The sequence below is a fragment of the Somniosus microcephalus genome, chromosome 20 (assembly GCF_052327205.1).
Source record: "Somniosus microcephalus isolate GS21.2 chromosome 20, FLI_Smic_1.0, whole genome shotgun sequence".
Lineage (NCBI taxonomy): Eukaryota > Metazoa > Chordata > Chondrichthyes > Squaliformes > Somniosidae > Somniosus > Somniosus microcephalus.
The window spans coordinates 33,776,402-33,797,142 of NC_141006.1; the positions used below are offsets into that span (position 1 = coordinate 33,776,402).

A 20,741-nucleotide genomic window follows, 5' to 3' on the forward strand; every position below is an offset into this window, starting at 1 on the left:
GGCAATCTCAATTCTGGTTCCTCACGGACACAGGTCAACAGTACAATCCTGTAAGTAATTTCTTTCAGCTGGTATAGGACGTAGAAATAGTATGGAGTAGGAAGTTTACTTCTTAAATGAGGCATGTTTTTTGAGACAGTGGATAAACTACAACAACAGCAACAACAACTTGTATTTATATAGCGCCTTTAACGTTATAAAATGTCCCAAGGTGCTGCACAGGAGTATTATAAGACACAAAATTTGACACTGAGCCACATAAGGATAAATTACGGCAAGTGACCAAAAGCTTAGTCAAAGAGGTAGGTTTTAAGGTGTGTCTTAAAGGAGGGAAGAGATGTAGTGAGGCGGAGAGTTTTAGGGAGGGAATTACAGAACTTAGGGCCTAGGCAACAGAAGGCACGGCCACCAAAGGTTGAGCGATTATAAACAGGGATGCTCAAGAGGGCAGAATTAGAGGAGCACAGATATCTTGGGGAGGTTGTGGGGTTGAAGGAGATTATAGAGATAGGGAGGGGCGAGGCCATGGAGGGATTTTGAAAATGAGGCGCTGCTTAACCGGGAGCCAGTGTAGGTCAGCAAGCACAGGGGAGATGGGCGAACGGGACTTGTTGCGAGTTAGGACACAGGCAGCCGAGTTTTGGATGACCTCAAGTTTACGTAGGGTGGAATGTGGGAGACCAGCCAGGAGTGCGTTGGAATAGTCAACTCTAAAGGTAATAAACCCATGGATGAGGGTTTCAGCAGCGGATGAGATGAGGCAAGGGCGGAGATGGGCGATGTTACAGAGGTGGAAATAGGCGGTCTTTGTTATGCTGCAGATATGTGGGTGGAAGCTCATTTCAGGGTCAAATATGACACCAAGGTTGCGAACAGTGTGGTTCAGCCTCAGACAGATGTTAGGGAGAGGGATGGAGTCAGTGGCTCGGGAACAAAGTTTGTGGCGGGGACAGAAAACAATGGGATAGCAAAATACTGCGGATGCTGGAAATCCAAAATAACAACAGAAAACGCTGGAAAAACTCAGCAGGCCAGGCAACATCCGTGGAGAGAAAAATAGAGTTAACGTTTCAGGTCGATGACCCTTCATCAGAACTGAGAATGGCTTTGGTCTTCCCAATATTTAATTGGAGAAGATTTTTGCTCATCCAAAACTGCATGTCGGACAAGCAGTCTGACAATTTAGAGTCCGTGGAGGGGTCGAGAGAAGAGGTAATGAGGTAGAGCTGGGTGTAGTCAGCGTACATGTGGAAACTGACGCTATATTTTCGGATAATGTCACCAAGGGGCAACATGTAGATGAGAAATAGGAGGGGAGCAAGGATAGATCCTTGGGGGACACCAGAGGTAAAGATGCGGGAGTGGGAAGAGAAGCTGTTGCAGGTGATTCTCTGCTTGCGATTAGATAGATAAGAATGGAACCAAGTGTGTGCAGTTCCACCCAGCTGGACCACAGCGGAGAGGTGTTGGAGAAGGATGAAGTTGTCAACTGTGTCAAAGGCTGCGGACAAGTCAAGAAGGAAGAGGAGGGATAGGTACCTTTGTCACAGTCACAAAGGATGTCATTTGTGAATTTGATGAGAGCCGTTTCGGTACTGTGGCAAGGGCGGGAACCTGATTGGAGGGATTCAACCATGGAATTGCGGGAAAGATGGGCACGGATTTGGGAGGCGACAATACATTCAAGGACTTTGGAGAGGAAAGGGTGGTTGGAGATGGGGTGGTAGTTTGCAAGGACGGGGGGATCAAGGGTTGGTTTTGTTAAGGAGAGGGGTGATGACAGCAGATGTGAGGGAGAGGGGACAGTACCTGAGGAGAGAGAACCATTAACAATATCAGCTAACATGGGAGCCAGAAAAGGAAGTTGGGTGGTCAGCAGTTTGGTGGAAATAGGGTCGAGGGAGCAGGAGGTGGGTCTCGTGGACAAGGTGAGTGTAGAGAGGTCATGAGGGGAGATTTAGAGAAACTGGAGAAAGATGTGAGTTCAGGGCTAGGACAGGGGGAAACCTTAGAGGAAGTTTGGCCCAGTGGGCTAGAGAAGAAAGGGAAGTGGCAGAGGCAGCTGAATGGATGGTCTTGTAGGAATGTCTAGTTCCTATCAAGAGACTGAGGTCGACTCAGGCGATGAAACAAACGATGTTTAATGTAAAACAAACTGAATTTAACAAACAAATGCACGAGAACTACGAATACAGGTCTAGTCAGTTCGGAGGCTCCACGAGGGCTGCTTGGGCAGTCCTGTGGCTGGCGTCATGACGTCATCACGTTTTTCCCGCCGGTGGGGGATCACGTGATGAACGGCGTGACGTCATCGCGTTTGCCCATGCTCTTAAAGGGACCGCGCTCTGTACATGCAAACCGTATATACAAAGATACGGACTCCGGCTGTAGCTAACATATTGTTAAAGGGAATTATATACAGTTGATCGGAGTCCCTTAGTGGCTCCGCCACAGTCTCAATCTTAGAGACAAAGAAGTCCATGAGCGCCTCACACTTGTTATCGGAGGTGAGGGGGGAGGAGACAGGGGAGAGGGGTTTAAGAAGACGGTTAGCAGTAGAGAATAGGAGCTGGGGTTAATCTTTGCATTCCAGAATGATTTTGGAATAGTAAGCAATTTTGGTAGCCGAGAGCAGGGCCCGATAATGCTTTATGTGGTCCAGCCAGATCTGAGAGGGTGAGAGAGAATAATTGTTTTAGTAGAGACTAGGGCATCAAAGGTGGTGGTGAGCGTGTGTTTGAGCAGATTGGTAGCTGCAGAAATGTCATGGTGAATGGAGGGCCAAAGGCTGGACAGTTGGGATTTCATAAGTGCAGCTGTAAGAGAGTTGTGAGAGAGGGGTGGTGGAGAGTGATACGAGGAAGTGGTCAGTGATGGCCTTATCTGCAATTGACACGATGGGAGTAGCGAGGCCACGAGAGACGGCAAGTTCGAGGAGGTGGCCGTGACTATGGGTTTGGGAGTTTACATGGCGAGAGAGATTGAGGGAGGATAGGAGGCTAGTAAACTCAAAGGAGAGGGAGCATGATGAATTGAGACGGAGGTTGAAATCGCCGAGGATGAGAAGTCGTCCGGTGCAGAGACTGAGAGAGGAGAACAGTGAAGATATCTCAGCAATAACATTTTTATGGTACTTGGGTGGGCGGTAGAGAACAAGAATTTTAAATGAGGTGAGAGGGGTGGAATAAGGTGAGATTCTCAAAGGAGGAGAAACTGCTGGAGGAGTAGGGGGACAGACCAAGGTGTGATTTGGTGACCAGCACGGTGGTCTGAGTGGGGCAAGTGGTGGAAGGTATAGCCAGGTGGGGAGGCTTCATTTAAGGGTAAGGTGTCATCACCCCTCAACTAAGTTTCCGTCAGGGCCACGATATCAATGCAGTCATCCATGATAAGCTCATGGATGGCAAGGGCCTTGTTCGCAAGTGAACGGACATTCTGGAGGGAGATGGGGAGAGGATTGGTGATGGCTGCCCCACTGCCAGCGTCCACAGGGTCAGCGCTGGGGGGGGATGAGTTGGATGGGGAGGAGATTGGCAAGATTTGCCCCCAGTGGGCGCACTGGGTGGGAAGGTTGGCGAGAGCAGGATGGGACAGTTGGGGTTGTTGCTCGTAAGGCGGCAGCGACAAACGACTCGATGGGCCCTTCGTAGGATGCCAAGAGAGGCACAGAGGGAAGCTGTAGGCTTATCTAAGAGGGAGTCAAGTCTGGGACAGTGGCAGGAGAGTAGGAAGGTTGAAGAGTAATGAAGGATCGGGGTAGGGATTTGGGAGGGCAGAGTATCCGAGAGAGGAGAGATGAAAGGAGGCATGATGACAGGAGAGTGCGGTCAGGGAGGGATAGAGAGAAAAGGAAAATAGGGGGGAAAAAGTGGAATGGCTCGGGTCCGGAGCGGCAGCCAAAGTGCGCACTCGAACGGACGCGGGAAAAGCTCAGGTTACATAGGCCTGTTTAAATGTAATAATTAATGGAATACATATTTCCTGGTAGCAGGGAATAGGTTGGGGACAATAGTAGGGAGACTTTGTTTACGACTAAGGTTGATTTAATCTTGCTTAACAAGCCCATAGATGATGTGCAAGAGTAACCTGCTGTATAATTATTGTGCTCCGCATGCTGTAAGCTGTAGCCTAATTTGTACTGTTTCTGACTATGCAAAGGTAGAATATTTTCCATTCAACATCATTCCAGTTACTGAGTAGAGTTTTTTTATTGGAGGCAGCCTTTGCGAAAAATATGCTTACCAGATGCTTCTGTTGCCTTGTTCCAAGCCTGTGATGTAAACCGCATTGAAACACTTCGTGCCACTTGAGCATGATGTTATTTTCTCCAAAATGGTACTTCTCTCTTCTGCTCCTTCTTGCTCAGCATATAGGGTGAGGGTGGCAGCAGAACAGCCGATTAAGACAATGACCCTTCTTCTTTTAAACAAAAGATCACAGAATGAATTGGAACAAATTTAGCATTTAACTTTACTCCAAGCTAAGTACAGGAAACTCTCTTTTAACCGACACCTAAATATCCAGACATCTCTCTTAACCGGCAAAATTCAGGAGTAGGTTCAGGTAAGTTTTACTATATATTAGTGGCCGGGTAACTGGGGTTCCTGGATATGTGGCCATGTAACCGGGGTTCCTGCACCTGTGGCTGTGCAACAGGGACTCCTGGATCTGTGGCCATGTAACCGGGACTCCTGCACAAGTGCCGTGTAACCGGGGCTCCTGCACCTGTGGCTGTGTACGGGGCTCTCGTACCTTGGTAAGTATACCTCTCTGTAATCCAGACTTTTAGATCAACCGGCACCACGCCGGTCCCGTCGGTGCCGGATAAAAAGGAGTTTCCTGTATCAGCAGAGTATCAGTTTTTGTTGCAGCCATCTGAATTATTAGCCTTGGATAACATTGCCATTCTATCTTAGCAGTTCGCAAACAAATACATTTAAGTGTTTATACTTTTGAAAGAAGCTATTTACTAAGTTGAAGTCTTGTTACATGTGGGTCAGGTACTTCTGCTTTTGTGTGATCATACTTAATAATTGTTTACAACTATTCAATCATCAGGGTTTTGGAGACCCCTCAGAAGAATACTGGCTAGGAAATGAATTTGTTCACCTGCTTACCAGCCAGTCTCCTCATGTTCTACGCATTCAACTGAAGGACTGGAATGGAAATGAAGCATTTGCTGTCTTTGACTACTTTGCTCTGGGAAGTGAGGAACAGAAGTATCGGTAAGTTTAATTTGAGAGTTTCATGTAGTTGATTTGCAGGGTTTTATGCCACAGGGCAGATGGTCAGAGGTTGGTAATTATTGTCTTGGCTCAAAACTTGGCCAACTGTTGGACAAATTCACCTTGCAATGAATCTCAAATATCTTCCCATGTATTCTTTTGTGTGAGATCACTTTATTGCAAAAATTGTAAAATACGGTTTTATTCTTAAAATGCAAAGCAAGTATATGATCCGTAATTACCTTTACTCACTTTGGTTGCAAGTTGTTATTTATATCAGATAGGTCAACAATATGGTCAGATGTGTGTTGTTTAGCCAGATTGACAGTTTTTAGTAGCCAATGCAAAATATCAAATACATCGGATGTGCAGCCACCTTTGTTGCACATCCTTTAAAATGGAATGATTTTTTATTTATTCAGCAATAGTTGTCTGTTGACCAATTTTGGTACAACCCTTTCAAGGGCAGCTTAACCTTCTAAGTAATTGGTTTAGAATTAATAAAATCTATTCAGTGGGCTATATCTTGTCACTTTTCTCATTTTAAAATATTATTTCTGAAGTAATCTGCAGATATATGTTGGAATGGTGAACTATAGTCCAAAGTGATACACAATGATTTATTACTCAGTCCAATTTGATCTTAATATAAAGCCCATAAGTGTCATGGAGGAGCTGCCTACAATATACTTCCTATGCTTTGCATCCTACAAGTTATAAGAAATCGGAGCAGGAATAGGTCACTTGGCCCCTCAAGCCTGCTCTGCCATTCAATAAGATCATGGCTGATCTTGGGCTCAAAGCCACTTCCCTGCCCGCTCCCCATAACCCTTCACACCCTTATCTTGCAAAAATCTGTCTATCTCCACCTTAAATGTATTTAATGACCCAGCCTCCACAGCTCTCTGGGGCAGAGAATTCCACAGATTTACGACTTACGATTATAAGGAATGTGGTTCATTAGTGTTATTTTTATGCAAGTGTTCAATGCACACCTTTTACTAGACTAAGCTGCACTGGAGGATTGGTTAATAGGGCTTTTTAATTTAGAGATAGTCTTGTATTTATAGAACACCATCTCCTATGACATGGATGGGATCAGGAACATGTTGCGTGCAAGATCACAGGCATAAACTTACATTCTACTTCTCTCTGGGTTACAAGCACACATTGTCACAGTGCTGCCTGGCTATTGTTGGAGGTGAAAGTTCAGTTTTTGATCATGAGCTCTGCAAATAATTTGGAAATGCCCTATTTACCACCTTGGTTTCAGTAGTGTCAGTCACTCTCTTACATAGATCCCGTATCCCTTGCGTTTTGCCATTGACTATCACTGCCCAATTTCTACTTGTATAGTGTAACCCAGGGCATATAACAATGTATTCCTTCTTGAAATACAAACCGAATAGTATCTATTGCACAGTCCTTTGTGTGTACCTTATCAATAGGCAGCCTATTCATGCTTTAGTGAGATATGGCCAGAATAAAACACTTAAGCTATTGTATTTTGTTTTTCAGACAGCAAGTGAGCAAATAGAGTAACAGTTATGATTGGACTCACTTTTAATTTAATCAGTACAACTTGTTTATGCAAAATAATACAGAATGATTCCCGACATCAGGAAAGAAAAAAAGAAGGACCTGCATTTATATAGGGCTTTTCACGACCTCATTACGTCCCAAAGCACTTTACAGCCAATGAAGTACTTTTGAAGTGTAGGCACTGTTTTAATGTAGGAAAGACGGCAGCCAATTTGCAATCAGAAAGGTCCCACAAACAGCATTGTAATAATGACCAAATAATCTGTTTTTTAGTGATGTTGGTTGATGGATAAATATTGGCCAGGTCACCGGGGATACTCCTTGGCTCTTCTTCGAAAAAGTGTCTTGGGATCTTTTACGTCCACCTGAGAGAGCAGACAAGGTCTCGGTTTAACATCTCATCCAAAAGATGGATTTTCTTGGCCAAGAAAAGTTTGTTTTGGTCAAATTAAAATAACTTCTAGCTACCATCCTGCATCCTAACCTTCTCAGTCAGGGTAAAAGCCTGCCCTAGTAGCTTTCTGTTTTTAAATACCTGACTGTTGGTGTATGCATCTGCTCCTAAATTATCTCAATGTTCACAACCAGGGGGGAGGGCTCATCCCAGACAACCCCTGTTGAGTCATCAGGACCAGGGAATTCCCAACACAGTGCATCTAATTACATAGGATTACTTCGGATATACAGCACAGAAACAGGCCATTCGACCCAACCAGTCTATGCCGGTGTTTATACTTCACTCGAGTCCTCCTCGATGTTTATTAATTACCAGGTGTTTATTAATTACCATGTTATTGCTTATTGCTTTCGGTCTTTGCGGAAACAACTTCAATGCCTCGCTCATTCGCATTTCAACCACCTTTCATCTTTTTTCTTCACCTTGTATGAATAAACTTTGCTTTAAAAACCCAACCCAACATTCAAATATACCCTTTTGTGGGGAAAAACTGGTTAAAAAAAACACTTGCATTAGTGTTGTTGCCGGGATAGCATTCGATCTACATTAGTGGCGCTTAGATCCTGTAGTGTTCAGTTTCAATAATAGCTTGTTCATTTTAACATTCAATCTGCCAAACAACAAATAATCAGAATTAATCTCCTAACACCAGGTCTACCAGCTTTAAGAAGAATCAGCCCAAATATTCTGAAGCCAAAGTCAATGTTTTTGCAGCTTGTAATCTTTATTTGAAATTATGTGTATTATGAAAATACATAGCTGCTTCTGATAAACTGCCCTAGGAAAATGGCAGTTTACATCAAAGATATTTTTCACAAAAACAAATGCAACTTTGTTCTATGCCTGTAAGTTGATCAGTTTTCCTGGCGCTATAGTAGCCAGAGTGCATTGTTTGGGAATTTATCATTAACACAACATAAAAAGAGACACAACAGCTATGTAAGAAAAAAAAGTACCATTGGGACACCAAACTCTGCTACTGGAGGGGGGGGGGGGGGGACGGAGTTCCTAACTGAGAATTTCAATATTATTAACATCAAGTAGTTCATCAAAAGTATAAATTACTTTGCTGGTAAAGTAGCAAAATCAAATGTTACAAGTTTCACTGAAGGCTTGGGATTGCCAGCTTGTCTTATGCCTGCAACTGTGACCAACCTTGAAGATTTGTGCAGAGTTACTGGATATTGTTAGGAACATCCTATGTGCATGATGCTTACTGTGGATATTGCCCATTTTTGTACATTGTGTATGTTAAGTGTGCAACTTCCCCCGACACTGGAAACCCATTGAGTTATTGTTTCTCTTGTGCCTGAGAATACAGTTATGAGACTCGTATCTCTAGGCAGCAATCGCCCAGCAAGACATCAGTATTGTTCATTAAATGAGACTTGACAGGTCTGCTTTTTTTGCAGGACAGGTGTAATGAACAGGTATTGGACCTCGTCAGCTAGGGGGAAGGGAGCTGTCTGAAGCCTGTTAACCGAAGAAAACTCTACTTGTCCCAGTCAGTAACTTCAGTGTTGCACAAAACATTGTTTGGCAGGCTGCAGAGAAAACCAATTTCTTTCTGCTGGACTCCGTTCAGTTCAAAACCCTTAAGGTCCTTTACAACATCATAGAGATGTTGTGTGGCTGTCAGTCCTCGCATGATCATGCCCAGAAAAGCACCACTAGCCTTGTTGGTATCGAAGCCAAACTGCCATGTTTATGTCAGATCTGGTGCAGCTGGAGCTCAATGTTCTGTAAAAGGCCAAAATAATTTGTACAGGATATCAACAGCAAAGCTTAGCACTTCTCTCCCAAACATTGGTTCAATAACGGCGCATTCACGACACACGTCGTTGTTAATGTGCAAATCGGCCATCAAGTTCAGGCAAAGAAGAGATTTATGCCATTCCACTGTTTGCTTCACACAAACGGCATCTCGCCCTCAAACCCCCCCCTTTATTTTTAAAAACTTGCTGGATTTGCATATTAAGCTCGAATTAAACTTTAATTAATTTTTTTTCTTTTCCTTTCTGCCTCTTTCTCTCTCTCTCTCAATGCACTCTTACTTTATTTCTCTTTCTGTACCTGAGTTGACTCTAATTCACCCTCCTCTGTTGCTCCTGTTTCTTTCTCAATCCTTAAATCTCATTGGTTAAGGAGATACACTGTTGGCCCCGTTGCTCACTCAGGTCCCAGATGCCCCGTTGCCCTTGCCACGCCGTTACCAGCTCACACTTCCAGCAACTTACCGGACAAAAAATGTTCGCGCTGAAGGGTGCGGGGAAAAAGTCTAACTAACGACGCATAATGCGAGATGCCCCACTCCAGCAAGATCTAGGCCGTCATTGTCATCTGAATTCTGTCCCTAGTGTGTAGAAGTTGAGATACCGAGTTGACCATCAATTGCTGAAGCACAGTTACTGCCACCTGTAATAGACACTAGAAAGGTCCTGGGTGTGACAACCTTCACAACAAAGAATGGATTTCCTGACCAAGGATTTCACTGCCAGTAATCCAGTGGTCTTTGCTTAGAAGTAATATTCAATTTGGAAATCCTTTGATAATGTCTAATCTGCTCATAAACCCATCTATTTTCTGTTGATGTTAAACCATGCTGAAACTATTGTAGACATAGTGGATAATAATGAGGACAAATTACAAATGGAATATCTTGCAAAACAAAAGTTTCTAATTTTTATGAGTAATTAAATCTATATCATATGAATGATTGAGAGTGTCTTGAGGTTATAATGCAGCTGGGTTCAATGGATGTTTACATGCTACTCAAGCTTCACTCTCATGGTTAAAATGTCATCTGAAGCCCCTGTGTGTATTATAGCCACCTGTTATATCAAGTTACAACCCACTGGTAATGCATTTAGTATTCAATAGAATATTTCTGTAACTATTAAAACAGACAGTGTCACCCAGGCATGTGAGACAATTATTTTTGTGTTCATAACAAAAATATTCGAAAAAACCCAAGAGATCTGTCAACATCTTAGAAAGACGATGGGAGAATTTTAGGTGTCGTCCCTTAATCAGAATGTGGAAGGGTTCACACTGGAAACGTGAGCCTGTCTTTTATCTTCTTAGATATGGACAGACTAAGCGGTGTACTTCCAGCATTTCCATTTTCCTTTTAATTTCAGATTCGGAGCTCCTTTGTTTTTGTGTGCTGTGTTTGTATATAGGGCATTGTGTCTGGTGCTCCAAATGATGACAATAAAAACACTTTGGCCCTGAATCTGCAGTCGGTATGACGGCGAACTGTCAGAGTACGTCGTCAAACCGCCTTTGAAACTGACCACAACTTTGGGATTTTGGCACATGCGGCAATCTGTGTAATCAGCCAAACCATTGAAACTGACAAAAACTTTGGTTCTTCCGCGGTAATTACGCTGTTAAATTCCCCACTAAAAGTTAGACCCAAAGGGATTAGATGTAACTGTGGTTTTAACAGTATTTTTACTGCTAAACAAATGTTAAGGGCCTGGAAAACTAATTTTAATTTTGTGCAGTGTAAAATTTGTCCATTTTAGTCAATTAAAATTAAGAAGCTTTCCAATTTAAAAAAATATATAGTTTGTTTAAGTTTGTGTATCTTTATTTTAGTTTTGCCTTTTCCCCATGTGAGAGCCCCAATCTTTCTTTTGCTCTCTCTAACTATTTTAAAAAGTTAGGGGGAAAAATTCAGTTGCTTTGTGCCTCCTGTTAGGGGCGCAAAGCAACTAGCGCCCGGGTGCGGCGCCGCCAACACCTCCCGCAAAATCCAGCAGGAGGCGTTAGCTGCGCCGCCAGCGATGACGTCAATGCCGTGTGCAGCGCCCCGCTCGCGCCCTGGCCGCGATCTTTGGAAGCGCCCCCTGACTTACTGCTGGACGTTATGTCCGACGGGGTCAGGGGGGCCTACCTGCGGTCGGGGAGGCGCTATTTAAAGGCGGGGTGCGGGGTGGCCATTTTTGTTGCTGGCCGCCTGCCAGCACCTGCCTCCACTCCCCCCCCCCGGCCTCCTTACCCCCCCCCCCCCGCAGAGTGCCGGCTGCGCTCCATGATCCTGGCACTTCTCTTGAGTGCCGGGCTCTTTTGCCAGCACTCCCGATCCCCGGGGGCCCGGCTGGGCCCTGGGTCACGCTGCACAAGGCCACTCCTCTTTAAGAAGGGGAGGAAGGCCTGCAATACCGCGGCACGTAGCGCTGCAATAATCCCTCGCAGCGCCCCAAAAGTAGCGCCCCGGTGACGTTAACGCCCCAAAGGGGGCACTACTCAATTTTTAGCCCTTAGAATTTTAAAGGCTTACTCACTTCCTTGTGCACTGTCTGTCAGAATTATGCCTTTTGATTGGTTGCTTAAACAGCCTGTTGACGTCACAGCAGTTCGTACAAGGGGATCCCCATTAAGTTCTGTTGAATTGAATTCAAGGTTGGAAAACCCGAAGTGCTCGACACAGGGATCACGAGGTCCTTGTGCGGAGCGTACTTCAGGGCCGGCGGCAAACGCCTTCGCATCGCGGCTGACCGCAAATTCCGGGCCATTCCTTTTTAGGAGATTTTACACTTTCCAAGCAATGGGCTCATGTAGTAGCTCAGTCGGAATCAAATGGAAAAATAAATAATTTTTATGAATAATAGCTGTTCAACACAAGTAGCATGTGTATCATTTTTGTACCCATAAAGTACATTGGGATTTGTAGGGCTAAACATACTCTGTACCCTGCTCTGCTCCACTCCATTATTACTAACTCCACTAAGTTATTTTACCCATACAATGATCAGGATGGCGCCGTTCTTCCAGAACAAGGAATTAGGGCCTGGAAATTCGTCTCGGGCAGTGGCGCAAAATGGGCGGTATCGGATTGGCTGCCCGTTACACGGGCAGCGCCTGGTATTCAGTTACATTGACTGCAATAGCGCCTGTTCCGTGCCCCCGTCCGTGACGGATTTCCAGGCTTTAGTGTCTTTCCCCTTTATTTTATCTTTGCCTCTGTTATCCAATAAATGTTCTTTCCATCCTGTTCTTCTCAATATGAACTCTCTGAGCACTAAAATTGAGGAATCGGAAGAATTCTTAGCAGCATGTTTAAGGTATTAGCCCCAATAAACCCATCTTTTCTTTTACATCATCTCCATCGCACCATTCACCATATCCTTCAATCCGAATGTAACTGCCTCACAGACCTGTTTTATTCTTTTCATTTCAGTGGTGTATCCTTGTCGATGAGTTACCACTTTTGGTTCATTTTTCCAATGTTCAGCAAAATTAGGCCAAGTTAAATTAATCAATAACCCCAGGTCAAGCATTGTCCCCTCTTGTTATTTGGGAGAGCTTAAAGCTTTGGTTTATTGTGCTGCAGCAGAGTTTGGGTACAAATTCAGTGACCATCAATGCATTAGTACATTGAACTGCTTTCTATCAAAACGCTGCACGATCTTCATCTATCTGACTGCTCCCTTGTGGCCACACTGACTTTTTAACCAACAGCAGGTCGTTCCCGCATATGCATTTGTTGGAAATATTACCTGTGACTAACCATCTTGTAAGGGAATAGAAGTGAAATTTCTTGGAGCTCCAGTCAAGCTGTTTCTGTTGAGGTGCTTCGCTGTCAGAAGCTGAAACTCCCTAAAGATGACTAACTATACACAAAGCTATTAATGTGTTGCACAGCATTTGGAACACTGCTAAGTATTGGTGTTGAATTAATGAAATTACAATTTGCACACTATGTTTTGTGAATGAGTCGTTGCAATAAATAGAACCAATTGCATCATCATCTCAACACAAAGGCCAAGCCAGGCTCCGCTTTATTTTTATTGTTTATGACTAATTTTTATGCTCATCAAGGTGAGGACTTATACTTCAGGGGAATGAAGCAGTTGTATTTTGGGCACAATCAGGCACTCGTCAGCACAAGTGCCAATTGCTCAATTAGATGCGGAGTAAATTTCCCACTTTGTTAAGCGGCAACCATGTGCCCGAGTCCCAACCTCGAAAAAGCATTCCCCAAAATAAGTGAAACTTTTTTGTCCATTTCGCACATGAGCCATCCCGTCGCCTTTCTGAAATTGCCAATTTGGGCAGTTTTGTGCGTTGGATCCCTGGTTACTTGGCACTGAGTTAAGCAATCCTAAAATCATTTCACATAGGATCTTTGCAACCAATATATTTCTACATTATAGGAAGAAAATTATAGCAATCATCCAGTGTAACGATGAAAAGCTTGTTGTTGCTTGAGCTTTTCACTCCATGTCCTTCACTTCGAAGAATCTCCAGCCTGCCCACCCTCTAAACCATGGACAGGTGGCTGATTTAGCAGAGCAGGCTAGAAAGCAATGTTGCCAATAATATAAAGCAAACATTTAACTACGTCTGATAACTTAGGGCCAATTTGTGGGCAGTTTTGTGCTGGGAAATGGCAATCCATTATTTTAATTGGGTTACTGCCTCCCTTAAAATGGCAGACAGTGAAGACAAGTTGGGTGCATGTTTTTCCACTCGCTGGCATTTTAATGGGAGCATTAACCTATTTTAAAATAAATGGTTGTCAGTTTCAAGCACAAAACTGTCATCAAATTAGCACTAAATTGACAGGCTCACTCAAAGAGGCCACAATGATGTACTGGTGTAGGAAACTGACGTACTGGTACAGCAGGGGACGCTTAAAGGGATTGTTGTTGCGACATGTTGGGGAAGAGTACAGAGATTTTGTCTTTGTCAAGCATGTTGTTGAATTTGAACCAGGACTGCTTGACACATTGTTAAAAGGGGATTAATCTTTTCCACGGCAATAATCTGCATGTTGGTTTAAATTCCCTTATTGTGACCAATACTCCTTTTTTCAGCTTTTACCACTTTTTAATAGAGTTCGTATCATGGTCTGAATGATGTCTCTCTGAACTGGCAGCCACCCCAGAGGTGGGCTGTTTTTCATGCTGGTATGAGATCACAGGTCAGCAGGATTTACACTGCCAAGGCCGGGCACGGTGTGTAGCCAACATTGGATTCGCTTTGGCTTACAATTCACAGTGCGGATGGAATCTAGTACTTCTTTGTCCATGAGAAACCTATCGTTGGCTGGCTGCAACCTTGAATTGATGCCGCAGTGAGAGTTTGAATGGCACCCTCTGAGGGTTTTCTAAAAAGGGAGTATAAGCATAAAGCCAACATTTTCTGCAACAGTGAAAATAAAGTATATAAAATCTAAATGAACATCACTGAATCTACTTGAGATTTGACATTAACTAAAAGGGATGTAGCCAAACAAAGGGTTAGATTGGTGGCGATCATCAAAGCTCAATGGGCTAAAAATTGGATTGCACTCCAAAACGGGCGCAGGGATCGCAAGGCACGATCGCCCCGCACCAGTTGAAAGGAATGCCCGATGCTGAACGTGCTGCTGGGTGGCTGAACGCTCAGCAGGGGGTTTAAGTTCGTGCGAGGCTAGCACCAATGAAAGCTAGCCTCCACTTCTTAAAGGAAGTCTGCACCTCTTAAAGGGGAGGTGCATTCACCGTGCAGCAGCTTATGCAACTGGCTGGGGGAGATATTACAAATGTCACTGGCTGGGGGAGATATTACAAATGTCACAACAGGGGTGAGAGCATGCATCAAGGTTCTTGGACGCAGCACATGTGACCTTGGTGCAAGAGGTGGAAAGGAGGGGAGAAGTCCTATTTCTGCAAGGGGCCAGGAGCCCCTCCAGGCAAACTCAAAAACACCAATGGGAGCAGATAGCCATAGCTGTTAATGGCAGCAGTGTCATCCCGAGGAGCTAGCTGCAATGCAGGAAGAGTTTTAATGACATCACTCGAGTGGTCAAGGTCAGTGAATTAATCTTCAAATGCCATATCCCACCATCTGCACCACTAGCCTCACACACCGCTCAATGCATCACATCCCCATCACCCACCTACCAACAATGTCTACCAAACATGACTCACACTTCAACGTCCAAGGGCTCGGTTTTATGAAACTTGGCGGGTCTGTGGTGGGTGACATTGGTGGCAGGTCGAGACCCCACTGCTGTCTCCATTCCGGCCTCTGAAAAGATTTTCCCGAGATTGGGCTTGTTAAGCCCACCCAGTGCATTTGCCGGCCAATTAGAGGAAGTAGGTCTGATGTCATTTGATGACATGTCATCAGCTGGTTTCCTTAAAGGGACCATGGCCAAATTAATTTTTACATTTGTGCTGTCAGTGTCCTACAGCATTGAGGTGCTGCAAACACTGACAATCACTGCACAGAGGTGCAGGGCTGCACCCAGGCTCCCCCATGACTCCCTCCATATGCAAATGGAGGGAGTCACAGCACACAGGGAGGTCCTCTTCCCTTCCAATGGGCGGAAGAGACCTCCCTAGACGATCAACACAGCCTGGTTGCACATTGCAGAAGAGGGCGCAAGCAGGGATGTGGTCAGGAGGACCTGGGCACAGTGCTGCAAACGTTTCAATAATCTCAGTCGATCACGGAACGTTGGACAAAGCCACACTCAACCTCATTCTGCTGTACCACTCATCACATCCTCATCACTCTGCCTTCCCTACCCTACTCCTGCACATCCTTACTCACACCAACTTACCTTGCACCCATCCATCCCTCTATCTACATTATCACTTCCCCATCTCACTAGCCACTCCTCACACTCACCCTCATCCTAGTCCAATCATACCAACTAACAACACACAAGGGTAGGCACTTGGCTTTTTTATGCAATAATCATGTAAAGTTTCTGTAATGTGGTGTCAAACATTGAAAACTTTATTTTCAACACTTTGCATCTTGGAGAGATTTGTGTGCACCTTTGGAAGTGGCTTAGTGAGTTGCAGTGAATGGTGAGACATAACTGTACCGCACCCCCCCCCCCCACAATGGTGATGTGTGTGAAAGGAATGGCTTGGGCATTGTAAGGATGCTTTATGGTGTTGGTGTGGGGTGGTGCCAACCTGGCACATCATGTGTCAGCCAGGGTGTACAGAGTCAAGTGAAGTAAATCTGGCCATGGTGAGGCCATCCATGGCCTCCTGGGCAGCAATGTGCTCGGGTGCTGATGCCCTGTGTCCTGTTCAGCATCGGTTTATTTCAAAGAAGGTTGGTGTTGTTGTTGGTGCTGGTGGTGTGCCTGGTGCTGCTGGTGTTGGGGCTGATCGTAGTAGGATTTTGAGGACCAAAGTGAGAGAGTTTCAAGGGCACCCATGCTGATGGAATAGATGGCAGGTGAAGTAGAGATGACAGAAGCAATCTGTCAAAGGTGGTTGAGGTAATGAGGTCAGATTGGATGGAGACTTGTGTAAAGGCTTGCAGCATTCTGAATCTGTAGTGGAAATGCAGTTCAGAGAAGCTAGTGGCCAAGGGAACATTTCTCAATCAGCTGGGAGCTTTAACTTGATATTTGAAGCTGTCAACTCATCAGCTGAAACAATGGCCACTGACCTCCTGCCTCAGCTTCACAGAGGGAAACCAGTGGGCGACCTATCAAATCCAAAAAGCTGGGAAAAAATCCAGTTAAGTGGCTGTAAACAAGCCACTAATGATTTTAATTGCCTCCCCTGCCACTGTGTTGGATCTGCTCAGTGCTGGCAGACCCGACATTGGGGAAGGGCAAATGGTGGCGGGTTCAGAGCAAGGTCCCGACCTGTTGGGGAAAAAACACTTTCCCACCCGACCCGCCACCGATTGCGCCTGCTGACCCCCCCGCAAGATCCAGCCCATAGGTTCACTTCACCCTCACACACTTACCACTGCTGCAAGACTCACACCCACATCTCACAGCTTGCACACATGGTCAGCTATTCAACCATGACAGGCACTTCACCCAAACACACTGCACCACACTTACTGACACACTTCATCCAAACACATTGCGCCGCACACACTGACACACTTCATCCAAACATATTGCGCCACACTCACTGACACACTTCATCCAAACACATTACACCACACTCACTGGCACACTTCACCCAAACACACTGCACCACACTCACTGACATACTTCATCCAAACACACTGCACCACACTCACTGACATACTTCACCCAAACACACTGCACCACACTCACTGACGTACTTCATCCAAACACACTGCACCACACTCACTGACACACTTCATCCAAACACACTGCACCACACTCACTGACGCACTTCATCCAAACACATTGCGCCACACTCACTGACACACTTCCCTTTCTCTTGCAGAACAAGGTGGCTCACAATCGGAGCCAACAGGGACTACCCGATGGGGCACCTGCTGAGAGCCCTTCTCCCCCTCCGCCTCCTCCCTCTGCGAGCAGCTTGTCCTCTTCTTTGCTGCCTCGGCTTCATCTCCCTGTCATTCTGCTGGCCAAGGGGGATAACAACTAGAGCACCCATGATGGGCAGCAAGTGGTCTAAACCCTTGAAGTCAGAAGCAAGGTCTTCTCCACATGCAGCACCAATGCCTGTTACCTCACCAACGTTAAATAACTGTGAAAAGCTCCCAACAGTTCCACAAACTTACACAGAGCTAGTAGAATTCAATCAGCAACTAACCTTCGAGTGGTCACTGATCTCTTTAAATATCGCTGGTGGGGAGTCCTTGCTGATGCTGAATGCATGTTCAGCTGTGCGAGGTGAACACAGGGCACTAGCTCCAGTGTTGACAATGAAAATGACAGCACGTTGATTGTCATCACGATCTGCGCACTCTGCATACCTCTGGCGCACGCTCCTAATGCACACACTACTGCCCTCACCAAGATGGCGTCCAGCACGGCACACAGTAGAAGTGTGTGTGCAGCACGGACGCCATTTTTGGCACAGATAGGTACCTGTAGCACCAAAAATTCGGGCGTTACGAAGCCGAATTTTTCGCCCATAATATTTGCGTCAGAATCAAGCATGTTTGATTCAGACTTTGTAAAAATGCAATTGTAGGTTGACACTTCAGTTTGTGTTTGAAAATATATATGTGAAAGGTCAATTCATCGGATAAGGCATAAATTGAAGTAATAACTGCATCCTTATTCTACAACAATTCAATTGCACTTATTCCTATTTCTATGTTATCATCAGAAGTTTCTTGTTTAGAAACCTATTTATGGACCTAGAAATTGCGGTCGGAGGCATACCTCGAGAGTACACCTCCGACCCGCGAAACATTTATGGAATTACCTGTTGGCGCCCGGGCTGCGAAGAGCTGTGGTCTCGGGCCTCGAGGTGGAGGGCAGCGTAATGGCCCGCAGAGCCCAGGGACGCAGGTGGTTCAGAAGCATACCTGGAATCACATGGGCCCGGTCCTCCAATGACAAAGGAGAATTCAATTTCAATCATTTACGAAGGGAATCCCCTAATGATATGCAATGGAATCCCCAAATAATTATACAATGTACAGAATTGCAATTTTATTCATAAGTTCCTTTATTGCACCAACCTCAATAAAAATATAATTTTAAACATTATTAAGACTGCAATCTGGGTCAATATTTGCATAAACTCATTTATTAAAGTGTGTGTGCACAATTTGAGATTTTTAAATGTTTTATTTAAGCCTTAGATATCCCCTTACACTGATGCAAGCAGGCCCTATGCCAGCTTGCATCAACCATAAGACTTACATGGGCAATTGCTGGTCAGTCGCTGGGCAAATAGCCCAACTCTGCACCAGCGATTGCTTTTTCGGAGCCCCTGCGGATGGCTCGTCATTGACATACATTGACGGGCTGCAAGTTCTGGATTTCACGCATGCGCAATCCGGAACTTGTGGGGCATTTCAAAGGGATTACGACGGCATACTCTGAGTGTATGCCGTCACAGGCATCACAATTTCGGAGCCATTATGTTATACCTCGAACAACAGTCAATGCATCAATGCTTTAAATTGTCTGGCTTGCTATTTTCCTCGTGTAATGTTTACCAAGGAGTATTATCATCTCAATAGTGAGTTTTTGGATAGGTTCACTTTCTAGATCCTCTACCTCCAGAAAGTCCATGTTGTGATGCTAGATGACTGTTGTGCTGCTAGATGACTGTTGTGCCACGATTATACTACACCACAAGCTATGTCTGCTGCTACATATGGTTTTTATATTCTTCTTTGTTTTTATTCGCCTCGAGTGTAAGAAGGTCCAAGTTTTCCACACCCTTCAGAAGCACTTGTGCTGTATCCATAGCTATGCGATTCAGGCCCCTTCCCAATAATCTTTACCTGTGCTTGCTACAAAAGGCAACATACATAGGCAGGCCATGCCTCCTGTGGTCCAAATGTAACCTTGTGTAGTGAATAGGATATAACAATCTATTGGATTATACTGGAACTAGGATGGGTTGTCCACCATACACTCCTGATCTCTAATGAATAGTAAACAACAGGCTGATAGAGAATGCAACTGAAGAACTGTGTATTTAATAATGCCCTAAGAGGCTACCAAACATTTAAATGTTAACAAAGCTGGATCCAAAAACAAAAGGAAGCTCCTTGAACGTAACCCTTATCTCGGGCTCTCCTACCTAGGAACTATGAAGTGTAGACGATTAATGCATCACCTGCCTCTTATATGATTAATCAGCACACCAAATGATCTGAACTTTTTTATTGACAGCCTGATTTCATTCTTAACTGGTGGTTTTGTGAGGAAAGACGTTTGTATTTTAACCCCAGTTAGTTCAAACGCATTCATCATTCCCTATATATAATCAAAGGTAGAGTTAAAGGTTATAAAAGGAAAAGAAGATACTGCAATGTTGTAATTTTCAGCAAAATGGAGCTTGCGTTCCTTCATAGGCTGATTGATTGATTGTAAACTGAGTTCACAAGAATCGAAGCCCAGGCAGACATGTGTTGTAAAAAAACAAGTTCAGATCAATTTGGCATCAGCTCAAGAGCTCAGCCAGAAGGAGGTTTATGTAATATTCTGAGCAGTAAGCAGTGAAGAAATGTCAAATAAGAAGTTCAGGGGCCAACCTCAAAATAATCTTAACCCATGAGTAGTGTTCATGGTATCATTTGCTCAGCACGGGCTTCCACACACACAAAGGTGTGTGTTTTTTTTTAGCAGACAGTGGGGGAGAAATTCAGTATCGCCCCATTTGGGGTGCGATTATCGGCCGGACGCAAAGTTTAGCGCCTGGCGCTAATTATCGCCTCTGATGGCAAACTTGGCTTTTATCGCCCCTGGAGGTGATTGGAGCGCTAAATCAGGCACTGCACACCTGTCTTAAGGGGCAAAGGCCAAGAAGCGAGGCGCTAACTCAGAGGGCGGGCGCAGCGCAGATGATGTTAGTTAGCGATGGAACACAGACACATTGGCGCCGGCCAGTTCTTAAAGGGGAGGGTCGATCTTGCTCTCCATCCACACCCTGCTCATTGCAGCCTTGAATCTCGGCCCGGAGAGACCTGTGACTACATTTTCCAGCCAAGGACTATGGAGAGGGTGAGAGAACGAGCTCAGCGCTTCAGCGAGCAGGCCTTGGAGGCTCTAGTTGACGCGATGGAGCGCAGAAGATCTATACTCTACCCTGAGAGTGGCAGGAGGCCTTTGCCGCGCGACTACAGAAGAG

At 45.0% G+C, this 20,741-nt stretch overlaps 1 protein-coding gene across 4 annotated transcripts in view; it reads left to right on the forward strand.

The window, feature by feature from the left end:
• The window catches only part of LOC147103114 (angiopoietin-2-like), a 221,696-nt gene that overhangs the window by 159,859 nt on the left and 41,096 nt on the right, over positions 1-20,741 (forward strand). For all 4 annotated transcript variants that reach the window (XM_085962431.1, XM_085962432.1, XM_085962430.1 and 1 more), the window contains one exon: positions 5,059-5,225. In XM_085962431.1, coding sequence (XP_085818557.1) covers positions 5,059-5,225 — 167 coding nt within the window. The remainder of the gene's footprint in view (positions 1-5,058; positions 5,226-20,741) is intronic.